The sequence below is a fragment of the Hypanus sabinus genome, chromosome 4 (genome assembly GCF_030144855.1).
Source record: "Hypanus sabinus isolate sHypSab1 chromosome 4, sHypSab1.hap1, whole genome shotgun sequence".
Classification (NCBI taxonomy): Eukaryota; Metazoa; Chordata; class Chondrichthyes; order Myliobatiformes; family Dasyatidae; genus Hypanus; species Hypanus sabinus.
Genome location: NC_082709.1, coordinates 16,400,717 through 16,418,775, shown reverse-complemented (window position 1 = coordinate 16,418,775; position 18,059 = coordinate 16,400,717). Strand labels below are relative to the sequence as shown.

The following is an 18,059-nucleotide window of genomic DNA, read 5'->3' as shown; positions in this document are numbered from 1 at the left end:
TGTTTGTGTTGATTTGACCACAGCATCTGCAGTGTACTTTGTGTTTGCTATATTGCACAAGACCTTACCAGAAGGCAGAGACTTCAATTTCAAGTTAACTTGAAAGGCAAGATCTTAAGGTAGACCTGGAATAAATCTACTCCATGACCACCATCAATCTGTACCATAGCATGGAGAGGAAATAAGCTGAACCACAAAATACAGGACATGCTCAATTCTTGAATCGCAAACTAGTATCTATTTGGGATCTTATAACAAGCTGCATCTCTTTTAAAGTGTCGCGAAGTCCTTTTATCGCAGAATCTTAATATCACCTCTACGCACAAGTGCAAAAAGACAAGAAAGTAACAGCTCGGCAACAACTGCATAACTCTGAAGATATCCTAACATACATAACTGTGAATCTGTAGCACTAATGGTGCAAAACAACTAAAACAGCCCTTCCCTTTCTTCCATGATCTTCTGTCCTCCCCTATCAGACTCCCTCTTCTCCAGCCCTTTATCCCGATCAACTTCAAAGTTCTGTACTTCACCCCTTCCTCCTCTCCCATACCTGCCATCTTGTACTTCTTCTTCCCTTCTTACTCTGACTTTTCTTCCATTCTAGTCCTGATGAAGGGTCTTGGCTCAAAATGTCAACTGTTTACTCTTTTCTGTAGATGCTGCCTAGCCTGCTGAGTTTCTCCAGCATTTTGTGTATGTCACTAAAATTGAAATTTAAAGCAGACTGCATTTTAAATTATTATTTTTTTTTTTTTACACACAAGAGAAAATACTTTAATATTTTTACTAATTTACATGTAAATTATGAGAGAAGAATAATCAGGTGAAGTGAATGAAACATTTTCATTCATTCATGGGAACGTCATACTACAGCTGAGAACTTGAGCTTTTGCAACAAAATCTTATATTACAAAATTACACAAAATCTTGCCCATTCAAATACTGAGTAATTATGTTTAATTTTCCATAGAACAATTACTGAATTTGTTTGCCAGTACTTAAAAATACTCAAGTTTATTCCACAATATCATCAGTCTGGTATTTCTACAACTTTTTGGTTTTCACACTTTGTAAATACACTCTCATTCAAAAACAGCATTATGGCATTCACTAAATTGACAGCAGTATAATTATAGGTAGACCAATGCTCTTCAATTAGAGCTGCTTCTGTCAAATCCCCCAATTAAAAATAATTACAGTAATTAATCTCTACTGTTAAGTTTTTAATAGTTGCAGCTTTATAAATATGCATAAATAGCACAGCAGAACCTCAAAAATGATGCTTAGAATATCCATATAGTTTAAAGACTGCAATTTTCCAAATCAGAACAAGTGGCCTTATTGAAAACAACAATTTCTTTATTGCATATACTCTTTTAAAAGGAGTATTTTATAGAAATAAACCCAGATCCTCCAGAAAAGAACTTATAAGATAATATGATTATTATTGTGATCTATTAACATATTATCACTTTGGAACAGTTGATAATTTCAGAGCAATAATCCTCAGTTTGAGGTTCAGCTACAAGGAGGAAGTTACAAGGCACTGACAAAGGAGATAGGATGATTTTGTAGACAAGAACAATTTTCCCCAGTTTACACATCTTATCTCAAACCCATACCTATATTCTGGTCTTTGATACTTCTTAAAATATGCAGATTTCATGTTTAGTAGCTAATGGCTTAATGCACAAAGAAATCAATAAACACCATCCATAAAGCAAATGCATTACATTGTAACACATAATTGGTGAAAAAAATTGCACAGTTTTTTGTAGTTCATTCTCTGCATATATTATGATTTTGTCAAACATTGGAATGTTTACATAATATAGTATAAAAATAAGTTTTTAAAGCAAATACTTATAAAGAACACAATCTCTACAAACTGCTACAGTGATAACCCCAAAGAATAAGTAGTGCAAATCAGGAAATACTTAACACAACTGCAAGATTATTCAGATGACGTAATTGATGGGGCAGATTTGCTGGCAGTTTTGTACAGCACTGGCAGTATATAGCTGTGCAGACTGTACCTAGTCTGGGATTTACTCAGGACTTACAATTGCAAATCTGATAATAAGCTCCATCAAAATTCCCTAAAAGATTCTTTGTCATGTTAACCTATTGCAGGATCTGAGACCCCACTGCTTCTAATGGATATTTTGGAGGTTTAGATTCGGAAGAATGCAGAAAGATAAATTTCTTTCCAAATTACTTTTTTCTTAAGTTTAATGTTGTTTGATTACACTGGACAACAAAGATTTTGCTTCCTGAACACTTTTGGGTGTATTGTATGGGTTTTGAGCTACTGATCTTGAAAATAACCATGAACTTGCCCTATGGTGCAAATTTTTTTTTGAAATCACCTATATTTGTTATTTCAATTTATAATTCAAGTCAGAATAATTGATGCTAAGATCAAGGAAGGCATTTTTGTTGGTCCACAAATCAAACAGGTCATCAAGGACAGGCAATCTGAAGAACTTCCAGTGTGACCAGAAAGAAATCGCATGGAAGGCATTCAAGGTCATTGTTGAAAATTTTCTTGGCAACTACTGAGCACCAAACTATGTGCAGCTGGTTGACAACACACTTCAAGCATACAAAACCATGAAGTGCAACATGTTACTAAAAATTCATTTTTCTCATTCCCATTTAGACAACTTGTCTGCAAATCTTTGTGCTGTCAGTGACAAGTATGGTGAAAAGTTTCATCAGGACATTGCAGTCATGGAGAAATGGTTATTGTAATCCATCAATGCTGGCTGATTATTGTTGGATACTTAAGCCAGAAGCCTCAGACTCTGAGTACAAATGAAAACCTTCAGCATTTTTAGCTTAGTTGAACTATTGCAAAGCGTCAGCACTGTTATGCAATTAAATGCAATAAAAGTTAATTTCTTGTTTCTCCAAAGTCTTATGTGATACAAATAATCTGAAATTATATTTGTGTTCAGCTTCAAATGGTCTACCATAAACATAAGAAAAAATACTGTGGAAACAACACTTCAGAAAAAAATTGTTGTCCAGTGTTATTTTTATTTACAGTTAAGTTTGCTTTCAAAATATCCTCAATGATTATTTACTTAATTTTTAATAGTTTTAATGTCTCTGGATGTTTGAGACATTCAAAAAATATTGAAAAGAAGCTCTTGAAGTTTTTATAGCTGACAAAGTTGGGGTTGGGGCTTTGATTTAGCCGAAAAAGACTGACAAACATTTTAGAGAAAGCCCCTCTTCAACAGTCACCAGAGGATGTTTTAGCACACAAGCCATGCCACAGGATTATAATAGCCCCCTGCAACTAAATGAATTTAGCATGGGATTTGGAGCAGGTGGGGTGCATGAGTTCAAGGCTATCATGATCTGGCTCAATCTTAGAAATGTTTCAAGCAGTTTGGTGATAAAACCACAAAGTTTCATTCATGGAACTCCTCAAGTTCTGTTATCATAACTGTACTATCATTATCTGTGGGATCATTATAACTACGCTCATAATGCACAGTCCCAAAAAAGTTAGCCCATCGCCATTTATTCTTTTTATATAAAATCCACACTGTTCCACTGATCAGAACCAGGATGAAAATCATTGTAACCACCAAAGCTGCAATTCTGTGATTGGATTCTGGAAGGAAACATAAGATAACAGAATGTCAAATTAAAAGGTAAACCGAAGTCAATGAATAATCAGCAGCTCTTTATCTAGTATATTAAAAATTAAAATTTAACATGTAAAAATATGTGGATCCCATATACTAGGCATGCATGACCAAGTGTAACGGTAGCAATCTCAATGACAGAAGGTATCAACAAACACTGCTTGCACATTTTTGTATGTGTTTCCCAAAACACTACTGTTATGGCACCTGTTCAGTTGCACACAAGGACTGGAATTTGTTCATGATCTGTAATTGCAACTCTGATAATAAACTTCATCAAAATTCCTGAAATGATTCTTTGCCAGGTTAGAACTGTTGCAGGATCCAAGTCATTGCTGATTTCAATGGAAATTATAGAGCTTCTATTTATAAAGCTTGCCCAAAATCTAAGGCAGGTACCTAATACCTTCAATTGACACCAACTGTTTAAGACCATAATAATAAGATATAGGAGCAGGTAGGCAAATTGGCCCATTGAAGCACCGAGAAACATTCTGTAATGATCAATAAACAGTTTGGAATCAAATGGCTTTGCCTGATGTTTCAAGGCTGAGTATGTCTGCACCTGCATTAACCCCTGCCCCTGGCACGCCCTTCTCTGCCACCTGTCCCACACCCCTCCCACAGTGCTTCACCCTCACCACTCCCAATATCCCCTGCTCCTGCTAGATTTACAAACTTGCTCTCCACTCCACGTTGACAAATAAAATTCTGTGCAGAAGTCTTAGGCAATCTAGCTATAGATATGTGCATAGACTTTTGTACAGTTCTGTATGTGGAAAGAACATGGATCACTTGAGGGAAAGGTGAGACTGTGCAAACACCACATAAACATCACTCAAGGTTAATAGTGAGCCCAGGTTACTAGAGCTGTGAGACAGCAGCACCACCATATTGCCACATTCACAACTTCAAGAGGAGCTAGATTTTCTAATGCAATGTTAGTTCACCATGTTCATTATGCCAGTTGTGTGGTACACCAGCTGCTTGAATTATTTTTTCAATGCTCTCTAGACAGTCTTTACATTATTATCACAGACATCTAATTCAAAAACTTACATACATTGTCCATGTCTTAAACTAATGTGATCATATTTGCAAATCTTGCCAATAGCTAAATACTACAACATTAGGTAAAATACAGTTCACTTATGCAGACCCTCACAATGTTTTAAGTCTTAATTTCTGACATGCAAATTCAAATTTCTGTTTCATATATCCACAAATCTGTAACACAAAATCAATGAAATCTGCATTAAGCCTGGGTCAATAGTCAACTGGTATTTTCTACCAACATTATTCTATCCTCACAGAGGGATCAGAAGTGGGAGAAAGGTGAGAAATTTAAAGTTCCTGGGTGTCAATATCTCTGAGTATCTATCTTGGGCCCAACATATTGATGCAGCTACGAAGAATACATGATAGTGGCTGTATTTCATTTGGAGTTTGAGGACATGTGGTACATCACCAAAGACACCCTCAAATTTCTACAGATGTACTGTGGAGAGCATTCAATCTGGCTGCATCAACATCTGGTAGGGGGGGGGGGGGTGGTGTTGGCACAGGATTGAAATAAGTTTCAGAGAGTTGTAAATTTAGCTCCATCATGGGCACTAGCCTCCGTAGCATCCAGGACATCATCAAGGAACGATGCCTCAAAAAGGCAATATCCATCATTAAGAAAACCCATCACCCAGGAATGCCCTGCTTTCATATTTTCTCTATTATCATGTATAGCATTGTGCTGCTGCCACAAAGTTAACAAACTCTGATCCTATGCTGCAACATACATATTTTCTGCTATTATGGCAACCACTGAAGTGAGCGGTCATTAAGATTTAGTTTAATAAAAGACTTGCTGAGCCATGTTTTAAACTTACGTAGTGGAGCCTTGCACACTAGTCTGCTATGCCTCTCTGAACAGTTGGTTTGAATCCACAATCCAGTTTTTGAAGATATAACAGCACATATATCTTGAGTTGAATTTGGGAGGCTTGTATTCATCCAGTTAGCATAAGAAATCGTTGAACCATCAGGCCACTGAAAGGATTTATCTGTGTAGAAACACAAAAGTAATTAGATAAATACAATGGAACCTTAATCAGGGATGGGCATGTAGATGTGATTGCAATTTGTATTGGAGATCACTCTGCTATCAAGTTGGCCGGGACCCAGCAGGTACTAGAAGCCAGCGCAACAGCCGGATAATTAGAACAAAGAGTTTGGCCAACATAAGCATGAGCATTCGGCAGAAACAACACTCAATTGTGAAGCAACACACACAAAATGTTGGTAGAGGTCAACAGGCCAGGCAGTATCTATGGAAAAGAGTAAACAGTTGATGTTTTGGGTTGAGAGCCTTCATCAGAATTGGAAAGAAAGAGGTCAGAATAAGGAGGTGGGGGAAAAGCAGTGTCCCAAACAGTCGTTCCAGGTGAGATGGCACTTCACCTGCAGACCTGTTGGGGGTCATCTACTGTATCTGGTACTGCTGGTATGGCTTCCTATATATTGATGAGACCCAACGTAGATTGGGAGACCACTTTGCCGAGTACTTACACGCCATCCGTCAGAAAAAGCAGAATCTCCCAGTAGCCATCCATTTCAACTCCACTTCCCATTCCCATTCTGACGTGTCCGCCCTCGGCCTCTTCTACTGCCACAATGAAGCCACACTCAGAATGGTGGAGCACCATCTTATATTCCATCTAGGTAGCCTCCAACCTGATGGCATGAACATTGACATCCCAAACTTCCGGTAACTGAACCACTTCTCTTTCAACATTCGGCATTCCTGTTTCCCTCTCTCACCTTATCTCCTGACCTGCTCATCACCTCCCTCTGATGCTCCTGCTCCTTCTCTTCTTCTGTTGTCTTCTATCCTCTCCTATCAGATTCTCCCTTCTCCAGCCCTTTATCACTTTCACAATCAACCTCAGCTCTTTACTTTGCTCCTGACCTCCCCAACTCAGAGTTTCACCTATCACCTCCACCTTGTACTTCTTCCTCCCCTTCCTCTACCTCTTTATTCTGACTTTCGCCTTCTTTTCAGTCCTGAGAAAGGATCTCAGCCCGCAACATTACTGTTTACTCTTCTCTGTAGATGCTGCCAGATCTGCTGAGTTTCTCCAGCACTTCGTGTGTGTTGCTCTGAATTTCCAGTATCTACAGAACCTTTTGTGTTTGTAACACTCAGCTACACACTGATAATGTCACCTTTAACTGGTGACAAAACGTTTGTGACCTAACCTCCAAGCTTGGGGAACAACCCTGCAAACAAGCAGCCAACCCAAGCTGCCAATCTTCTCTATTATATCAAACATTTTGTTATTGGCTAACTTACATTTCCCAGCCTCCTAGATTAAAAATTACAATTTCTGTAGGTGCCATTCTGCATTTTGTTAGTTTAACTAAGTTGGACAAAACTTGTTTTGGTCTGAGTATATGGCACAGATATTGATGGACTGGTGGCTTAGCAACAGGAGACTATTTTACATTGTTTAGCCACACCTCCTAACTCCACGATGTTTCCACCATTATGTTTATTGTCATAACAGACTTAGTCAATTTAATGGAATTTGCAAATACAAGCAACAACATACAATGGATTTCCTCCACCACACACTTCTCTCCAGAAGCCAAGAGGAAGCTTCATAGTCACAGAATGGGGTCAGCAAGAAGGAGACCAGAGGCCCTTTATGTCCGTGCCAATGCTTTATCAGGGCGGTCTCCAGCTATATCCATTAACCCTTAATTTGCAACCTCGCAATATTTTCTGCCATACGTTTTTCAACTCCTCCTTGAAAGCAGTAAGAACTGGTCCCCACTGGAGTTGTGGGCAGAGCATTCCAGATTCCATCCACACTGATGTTCTTTCCCCATCTGTTTCTCTTAATCTGGTTTCCCCTTTGCTGGATACCCAGACTATTTGTCATCAAGACCTCCAGCAAAGTAAAGAGACTCCCATGATACACCTTGTCAGACCCCTCATCATTTTTATACATTTATTAAATCTCCTCTTAACCTTCTTCCAAGGAAGCAATCCCTGTCTCTTTATCCTATCCGGGCGGGGGAAGGGGGAAGCTTTGCCGGCTGCTTGTGTGAAGGGAGGAGCTTCAGGGCTTCAATATTTCTATCATTCATTTTATGGGGTTTCTTTGTTTCATGGATGTCTGTGAAGAGGACGAATTTCAGGTTGTATATTGTATACCTATTCTGCTATTAAGTGTATCTTTTAACTTTTTGAACCTTGCAATTGGACCTCATCCCAGAAATGATTCTCAAAAGTCAGCTTTAATGCTTTGAATCAGAATTAAACACAATACTCGTGGAACCCAGATCAGTTTTATATTAAGGTTCAGTCCAACTTACCTACTTTTATAAACAATACCTCTACCTTAATTAGAACTGTGTAGGATTATTGACCATTTTCTCAAGGTGTTCTTGTCTCTTTGAATGATTTCATGCACAAAACTTGTTAGATTCTAATTTGTCATAATAGAGAAAACTCTACTGTTTATACTTTTTAAAAACAAGTACTTTGGTACAAGCATAGGAGTTACAAAGCAAGAAAACAGCAACTCATCCACGCTGACCAAGGTGCCTCCCTAAGTTAGTCCCCTTTGCCTGCATTGAGTCTCTATCCTTGAGAATCATTCCTGTCCATGAACCTGTCCATATGTCTTTTAAATATCATTAATGGCACCTGCCCCTATCACTTCCACTGACAGTTCAGTCCATATAACCACTACCAAAATCTTACCTTCAGGTTCCCTTTGAAATCTTTTCTCTCTTACTTTGCACATATGCCCTCTGGTTTTCAATTCCTCTACCATATGGAAAAGACTGTCACCATCCACTTTAGCTATGTATATCCATTGTGATTTACTAGATTCTTCAAGATCACCCCTGAGCCTCCATCGCTCCAGGCAAATCAGCTGCAGCCAGTCCCTTTTCAAGCCCTACAGTTCTGGCAAACATCCTTGTGACTCTTTATTGCTGCCTCTCTCACTCAATCACATCCTTCATATAGTACGGCGACCAGAACTGCACACAATATTCCAGATGTGGTCTCACTAAACATGTGTACAGTTGTAAACATGATGCCCCAACTCTTGTGCTCTTTGGTGAAAGCAAACTTGCCATATGCATTATTCACCACCTTGTCTCCTTACACGGCCACTTTCAAGGAACCATTTCCTTGTATTGCTAAGACTCTGTTCTACAACTCCCCAGGGTTCTGTGTAATTCCTGCCCCATTTTAACTTTCCTAAGTGCATCACTTGTTAGAGTTTAGCTTTATCTTCTGGTTCTATCTGCTATTCCTGTGTCCACTTTCCCAGTTGAACAAGATGCCATTGTAATCATATACAACTTCCTTTACTGTCCACGACATCACCATTTTTGTTGCCTTTCGCAAACTTATTGATCATGTGACCTATGCACTCATCCAAATAGTTAATATGTTTAATGTGAGAACAAAAGAAATTGAAGCAGGAATACATTATATGGCTCAATAAGATCTTGGTTCAGCCTGTGCTTCAAAGTCCACATTCTTGCCTGATCCCTTTGCAAAAAAAGAAATAGTCCATCTTGGACATACCTAGGGCTTTAACTGATAAAAACCGCACTGAAACATCACCTGAAATTCCAAACTAGAATTTAAAACAAATCCACACTGGCAATAAAATGAAACAATTCAGATTTCACACTTTATTTTGCTTTAAGATGGTTGCATAAAGCTGACAAATTCATATACAAACAGCTAATCAATCCTATTTGATTTTTTATGATCCCTCTAACTGATGAAATGGCAGAGCAGACGATGGGCTGAATGGTCTAATTCTGATCCTATATCTTATAGTCTTATTATATAACTGATGGCATTCTGAAAATCTAAAGACTACTATTGGAGATCCTACTCCAAGACCTAACGATATCAATTAATTAATTATTTATAGCCATCTAATGCTATTTTCTTGTTGTTTGTGGGAAATGTGCAAAATGTCTCAAATTAGTTTAGTAAAAAAGTGTAATTCAACACGAAGAGCTTCCAGACAATGTTGAAGGTGGTGAAAGAATCTAGACAAATAAAGTTTTAGGTTGTATTTTAATAAACTACAATTGCATGTTGGAGCAAAAATGCAAAGTGCCACTTGGTGTACAGATGCGCTTTCCATCTATCAACAGTAAAACCGAAGAAGCACAATACAGAGCAAGCAGGGAGAGATGAGAACTGAAACCAAATTTCTGAATAAAACTGGTAGTTAATCTATTGACTACACAATATGTTTCAGGATAAAGCAGCAGAAAGGCAATAAATATGAAAATGTCAAAAAGAAATGTAACAAAACTTTGCCCATGGTACAATTATATAATATTTGCAGCTCAACATGTATCAAGGCTCTTTTTATTTCTCAGCAATCTTTCCTTACCTTTCATATTTTGAACAATTCCCAGCCAGACCTGTCCGGTGATTCCCTGATCTTCCTTTATTTGTCTGGTTACAAAATCATTTTCTTCTCTATCTTTTATGCTCAAGATAGTAGCAGAAGAATCTAGATTTTAAAATATTTGCATTTTGTTACAAACAAGATCATTAAAAATATATAGAAGTAAGATATTCAAATTCTCCTGCCAGGCTGGCATTCTATCAAATTGGTTCATCTTTTACCTTTCTGCAGTTTACCTGCCATAATTACACATCCGTTAATATACAAAGATCTAATGAATATACATGGCCACCAAACCTTCATATGCCTCTTGAATAACAATTCACTACTTACAGGGTGAAATAAAGCTTCTTTTCATCACTATCCAGTTTAACTAACTATTTATTTTGAGAATAGGATCCATGGTCCCAGACACCCCATCCAAGGAAAACATCTGTGAGAATTTTGGATGATAACCTCTCATCCTTCTAAATACAAGAAACTATAGTTTCAACCTTCTCAATCTTCACACATAACAAACCCACCATCCCTTAGACCAATCTGCTGAACTTGAGATGCACTCATTTTGTTGAAGTAGATAGAAGCAGAGGGAGACAATAGCCCAGGTAGTCTCACTGGGATCCTACATAATCAGAGTAAGGTACATCCAACTTTGTACTCAAATCATCTTGTAATCAAGACTGCTATAATCATTTATTGAATCTATCTTGATATTGCTTTCAGTGTTCTGTGTACAAGGACATCCAAGTCTCTCAAAACACCAACTCTGTTCGATCTCTTCCCATTTATAAAATGCTCCACCTTCCTATTTTTCCCTCTTCAAGCGGATAATCTTTAATTTTCCTTCAATATCTTTCACCTGCCACATCCATACCTATTCATTTAGACCACAAGCCAATGAAATATAGGGGCAGAATTAGGCTATTTGGCCCATCAGGATTGCTCTACCATTTCATCATGGCTGAATCATTTTCCTTCTCAGCCCCACTCTCTTCCCATATCCCTTCATGGCCTGACAGATCAAGTGTCTATCAACCTCTGCCTTAAAGGTACCCAATGACCTGACCTCTATAGCTGCCAGTGGCAATGAATTGCACAGATTCACCACTGTTTGGCTAAAGAAATGCCTCCTCATCTTCGTTCTATTCTGAGGGTGTGTTCTCTGGTCTTAGACTCCACCAGCAGAGGAAACATCCTCTGTTGATGCCTTACAACATTCGATAGGTTTCACCCCTCGTTCTTCTGAATTTCAGTGAATAGAGGCCCAGAGCCATTAATCGCTCCTCAATTCTGGAATCATTTTCATGAACCTTCCCTGAATCCTCTCCAACACTAGCACATCTTCTCTAAAATAAGAGGCCCAAAACTGTTCACAATATTCCAAGTGAGGTCTCACCCGTGCTTTATAAAGGCTCAATATTATATCCTTGTTTTTATAGTCTAGTCCTCTTAAAATGAATGCTAACATCACATTTGCCTTCCTCACTATCAACGCAACCTACAAATGGACCTTTTGGGAATCCTGCACAAAGGCTCCCATGTCCCTTTGAAACTCAGATTTTTGAATTTTCTCTCCTTTTAGAAAAATAGTCCACACTTTTATTTCTTCTACCAAAGTGCATGATTATACGCTACCCAACACTATAGCCTATTTGCCACTTCTTTGCCCATTCTCTTAATCTTTTTGTAGCCTCTCTGGTTCCTCAAAACTAATTCCACCTACCTTCGTATTGTCCATAAACCTGGCTACAAAGTCATCAATTCTGTTGGCCAAATCATTAATGTAAAAAAGAAACGGTCCTAACACAGTCCCCTATGGAGCATCACTAGTCACCAGCAGAAAAGACTCCTTTCATTTCCACCCTTTACCACACAAACTCCTTACAGGCAGCAATGGGAATTGAACCTTAGTAGCTGGTATTGTAAAGCATTGTGCTAACCATTATGCTACCATGCTGCTACTAATTTGTAGAGCACATCTTTACTACTGTTTGGAGATCTGTATGTAACTGACATCAGGGTCTTGTTACTCCAGCAGTTTCTTATTTCCACAGTGATTCTACACCTTCTGATCGTGTGTCACATCCTTTTAATTATTTGATCTCACTTTTTACCAACAGAGTCACCCCACCCCCCGCCAACCTGATGGTCCTTTTGAAACAATGTGTATCCTTGGACGTTAAGCACCCAGCTACAATCTTCTTTCAGCCATGATTCAGTTTGCCAACAATGTCATACACTGTCGTACACAGATGAACTCTGCTGCAAGTTTTGTAAACCAATTATCCCATCTTCAGCACTATCACTCTGGTTCCCATCCTCCTGCCAAATTAATTTAAACTCTCCTGAATAGCTCTAGCAAATCTGATATTGGTCCCCTTTGGGTTCAGTTTTAACCTGTTCCTTTTGCACAGGTCATATCTTCCGTAGAAGAGATCCCAAAGGTCCATACATCTGAAACCCTTCTTCCTGAACCATTTCCTCAGCCACATATTCACCTGCCAAATGCTCCTATTCTTACCCTCAGAGGCAGAAATCCGGCAATTACTACTCCGGCTGTCCTGCTGTTCAGCTTTCTACCTAGCTCTCTAAAATCTCTCTTCTGGACCTCCTCACCTTTCCTATCTATGTAATTGGTGCCACTATGTACCAAGACATCTGGCTGTTCACAGACCCCCTTTAGAATGCCATGGACCAGATCTGAGACATCCCTGACCTTGGCACCTGGGAGACAACATGCCACCTGGGTGTCTCTACTGCGCTCACCAAATCTCCTATCAGCACTGTAGGCCTGTTCACCTCTGAGCCACAGAGCCAGACTCAGTTGCTATGGCTGCTCCTGGCAGGTCATCCCCATCAACAGTATCCAAAACTTATTATTGAGGGGAACGGCCACAGGGGTAGTCTGCACTGGCTGCTCATTTCCCTTCTTTCTCCTGACAGTCACCCATTTACCGGCCTCCTGTAACCTAGGGGTGACTACCTCCTTGTAGCTCCTGTCTATCTATCACTTCCTCGGTCACCCTTTTGAGCCAAAGTTAATCGAGCTGTAGCTCCAGTTCCTTAACACATTCTCCAAGGAGCTGCAGCTCGGTGCAACTGGTGCAGATGTGGTTATTCGGGAGGCTGGAGGTCTCCCAGTATTCCCACATTTCACACAGAACAAAACACTGCCCCGGAGCCATTCTCACTGCACTAACCGTGCCCTGACCAATGAGGAATGACGAATAAAGACGAAACTTACCAGATAGCTACCTCACCCAACCCGAACGAGCCAAAGTCTCCTCACTCTAACACTAGTCCACTCACAACAATTATCGCTCCGACAATGGCCACATCCGCTTGCTGCTGCCTTATTTTTTTATTCATCCTTTTTAATGGATCCCCTCACTGATTGGGTGGCATCAAAATCTGAAGAACTGCCACGAAGCACTACCTTTTTAATCTTGAGAGTGAACCTAAGTGAAAATGTAGTACTCTTCTTGCGCTCCCACTCACTGAGTGCAGTCCAAATCTGGAAAACTGCCATAAAGCACTGCCTTTTTAATCCTGAGTGTAAATCTATATGAAAACATTCCTCGCATCTTGTGTCCCCACTCCCTGATTAGGCTCAGTCCAAATCCAAATTTAGTCAGTCTGCATCCCACTGAAATCCCTCTGTACCCAGCTTTGAATCATAATCAGATTTCACTTGGATCTACTAAAATTAATCCTTTCATTCATATCATTAATATAGACTATGCATAGCAAGACTCCCACTGGTCATTGTAACAAATTAATGATCTTTTGTGATTAACTATTCTCTCTATTACAACCTGAAAAAATAGATCTACCCAACGTAATTTCATTTTCATAAATCTATTTTACTGTCCAATTCTGGAATTACTTTTTGAGTGCCCTGTTACCACACAGTCTAAAGATTCTAGCATTTTCCATACAACTGTCGGGTGGCACAGTAGTGCGGTGGTTCACACAACACTTTACAGTACCAGAGACCAGGGTTCAATTCCCTCTAAGGAGTTTGCATGTTCTCCCCATGACTGTGTGGGTTTCCTCCCGCAGTCCAAAGAAACACCAGTTGGTAGGTTAATTGGTCATTATAAATTATCTCAGGATTAGATGAGGATTAAATTGGGGAAATATTGGCTCAAAGGACCAGAAGGGCCCATTCCGTGCTGTATCTCAAAAATAAACAAAATAAATTAAGTAAATGATATCAAGTGTATTTTATTTAACATTAACAGTTACTAAACGTGAACATTTTCAATTGCATTGAGTCTTGTATAAATACTATTGGAAATATGGTATGGGGAATTTAATTTAAAGAAAAATATGTGGCTTTGAAAGAGATGCTATAGAAAATTACCAGATCACTGACATGGCTGAGATTTTAAAGACTTTTTTTTAATATTCTCCTCTTTAGCATAGATTGACTTGGTGTTTAAAATATTTTAAAAATACATAAGGCAGGTAAGGCAAAACAATCACCTCTGATAAGGGAAAAAGAACAGGAAATAAAAAAAGACGTCAAAAGGACAATGTTATGATAGTCATGGGAGATTTTAACATGCAGGCAGATTGAGAAAATTAGGTTGGTAACGGATCTCAAGAGTGAATTTGTTTAACGCCTATGAGATGGCTTTTTAGAGCATTTTGTCAATTGAGCCTACTAGGGGATCAACTGTACTGGATTGGATGTTATGTAATGAATTGGAGGTGATTAGGGAGCTTATGGTAAAGGAACTCTTTGGAGACAGTGATCACATTATGATGAATTCAACCTGAAATTTGGTTGAAAGGTTGAAAGTAAAATCTGACATAGCAGTATTTCAGCTGAGTAAAGGAAATTACAGTTATATGAAAGGGGAGTTGGCCAAAGTAAACTGGAAGGATAAGCTGACAGGAATGACAGCAGAACAGCAATGGCATGAGTTTCTGGGAAAAATGAGGAAGGGGCAGGATAGCTGTACTCCAAAAATGAAGTAATACTCAAATGGCAAAACAGTACAACTGTGGCTGACAAGGCAAGTCAAAGCTAACATAAAAGCAAAGGAGAGGGCATACAACAAAGCAAAAATTTGCAGGAAGAGAGACAATTAGGAAGCTTTTAAAAACCTACAGAGAGCAATTAAAATTATTATTATTAGGGAAAAGATGAAATATGAAAGCAAGCAAGCAAAGAATATCAAAGCTTTATCAAGTATGTTAAAATAAAATTAGAGAGATGAGAGTGGATATAAGACCGCTTGAAAGTGAGACCGGAGGGATAATAACAGGGGACAAGGAGTTGAAAAATGAACTAAATGAGTACTCTGCATCAGTCGTCACTGTGGAAAACACAAGCAGTCGACCAGGTGTTGAAGAGTATGAGGGGAGAGACATGAATGCAGTTACTATTACTAGTAACGGTGAAGGTGTTCAAAAAGCTGAAAGACTTAAAGGTACATAAGACACCTGGACCAGATGAACTGCACCCCAGGGTTCTGAAAGAGGTAGCGGTAGAGATTGTGGAGGCATTAGTAATGATCTTTCAAGAATCATTGGACTCTGGCATGGTTCTAGAGGACTGGAAAATTGCAAGTGTCATTCCACTCTTTAAGAAAGAAGGGAGGCAGCAGAAAGGGAATTATAGACCAGTTAGCCTGACCTCAGTGGTTGGGAAGATGTTGAAGTGAATTGTTAAGGGTGAGGTTGTGGAGTACTTGGTGACTCAGCACCAGATAGAACCAAGTTAGCATGGATTACTTAAGGGAAACTCTTGCCTGATGAAACTGATGGAGATTACATGTGGGATAAATAAAGAGAATGCAGTGGCTGTTGCATATTTGGACTTTCAGAAGGCTTTTGACAAGGTGCCACACGAGGCTGCTTACTAAGTTAAGATATCATGGTTTTACAGGAAAGTTACTGGCATGGTTACTGCATTGGCCGATTGGTAGGAGGCAGTGAGTGGGAATAAAACAATTCTTTTCCGGTTGGCTGCTAGTGACTAGTGGTGTTCCGTAGGGGTCGGTATTCAGACTCTTATTTTTTTATGCTGTATATCAATAATTTAGATAATGAAATAGATGGCTTTGTTTGCAGATGATATGAAGATTGCTGAGGTGGGGGGGGGGAAGTAGTGTTGAGGAAACTGGAAGGCTGCAGAAGGATTTAGACAAATTGGAAGAATGGGCAGGAAAGTGGCAAAACAGGGAGAAAATCAAAAAATCTGGGATGCATGGGGACTTGGGAGTCCTTGTGCAGAACACCCTAAAGGTCAACTTGCAAGTGGAGTCGGTGGTGAGGAAGGGAAATGCAATGTTAACATTCATTTCAAGACCACAGCAGCAAAGATGGTTTGCTGAGGCTTTATAAGGCACTGGTGAGGATTATGAACAGTTTTAGGCTCTTTATCTCAGAAGAGATGAGCTGGCTTTGGAGCCGGTTCAGAGAAGATTCCAGGTATGAAAGAGTTACTATATGAGAAACGCTTCATGGCTCTGGGCCTGTACCTTCTGGCATTTAGAAGGATGAGGGGGGAACTCATTGAAACCTTTTGAATATTGAAAAGCTTAGACAGAGTAGATGTGGAAAGGATGCTTCCCTCAGTGGGGGAGTCTGGGACAAAAGGGTACAACCTCATGACAGAGGGGCATCCATTTAAAATAGAGATGCCGAGAAATTCCTTTAGCTAGGTCATCGGGTGCTTTTAAGGCAGAGATTGACAGGTTCTTGATTGGCCATGGTATAAAAGGTTATGTGGAGAAGGCCGGGGAGTGGGGCTGAGGAGGGGGAAAAAGGTTTAGCCATGACTGAATGGCAGAGCTGACTCGATGGGCCAAATGGCCTAATTCTGCTCCTACATCTTATGGTTTTATCGTCTATAGAACCACCCAACGTCAGTGGAAAAAGCCTGCTTATGTTTACCATATCTATACTCCTCATAATTTTGTACATCTCTATCAAAACTCCCCTCAATCTTAATCTGATACATTTCCACATACAAGATCATGTACAAGTCCTTTAAAGATTTTACAGAGATGATTAGTTAGGTGCACAGATGGTTGTATTATTGTCCAAGCACATTATAATGTCAGAGAATAAATCTACATGAGCAATAACTGTAATTAATCAAAGATTAATTTAAAACATTTTAAAAACCAATGCAGGTGTTTCCTGTAGTTCTACCAAGAGCTACTCTAGTTGCTTCAAAGATGAAAATGGAACATACCTAGCTCGTGGCAAACTGATTTAGTTTCGTCTATGGTAAATACAGACCAATTGTATAATCCCATATCAAATGCATAGCAGTGGTCTTTGTATCTGATCCATGATGATTGTCCATCTTTCTTGGGGCAGAACATTGAACTTCCTTCCTGATCATTAGAGGATGTAGCTGCAAAAATATATTTTCAGTTATATTTCCCTTAAAAAGTTTTAAAATGTAGATTAGAATAAGTAAGATTAATAGATGACACGTAGGTTGAAAAGATTTTCTTAGTTAGAACTCACTGTAAGCAGCATAGTGACAGTGCTCAGTTTTAACACAGTTGCATTTGCATAAGTCTTGCAATCACATTTCTCTTACCTCTTCCATAATAAGAATTTCCCAGAAAGAAGAAAGGGAAGGAAAATCACAGAGGACAAAATCACACTTCGGAAGTTTCTGCTACCATCTGAATGTACGTTACTGAATGAATTGATGATGGAAATTTCATTTTCCCCCACCCCACCTTCAAGTGTCATAAATAAATTAAACACCAAAGACCAAGTTGTGAAGCACAATAAGACAGCTTATTGATTTTCAACACTGCCTGACTGTTCAAATTTCAAAGTAAGTTTATTTTCAAAGTATGATACCGTATACCATCTTGAGATTCGTTTTATTTTATTGCAGGCATTTACAGGAAAATGAACTACAACAGGATTTTACAAAAAAAAACCTGTATTTACAGACAAA

General features: G+C 39.0%; 1 protein-coding gene across 1 annotated transcript in view; it reads right to left on the bottom strand.

Annotated features, from left to right (window-relative positions):
- Positions 1–775: 775 nt before the first annotated feature.
- ly75 (lymphocyte antigen 75) overlaps positions 776–18,059 on the bottom strand; it is a 157,754-nt gene continuing 140,470 nt past the window's right edge. The window contains exons 32-35 of the mRNA XM_059966465.1: positions 17,331–17,495; positions 10,100–10,222; positions 5,546–5,719; positions 776–3,631 (exon numbers count right to left, since the gene is read on the bottom strand). Coding sequence (XP_059822448.1) covers positions 3,426–3,631; positions 5,546–5,719; positions 10,100–10,222; positions 17,331–17,495 — 668 coding nt within the window. The 3' untranslated portion in view covers positions 776–3,425. The remainder of the gene's footprint in view (positions 3,632–5,545; positions 5,720–10,099; positions 10,223–17,330; positions 17,496–18,059) is intronic.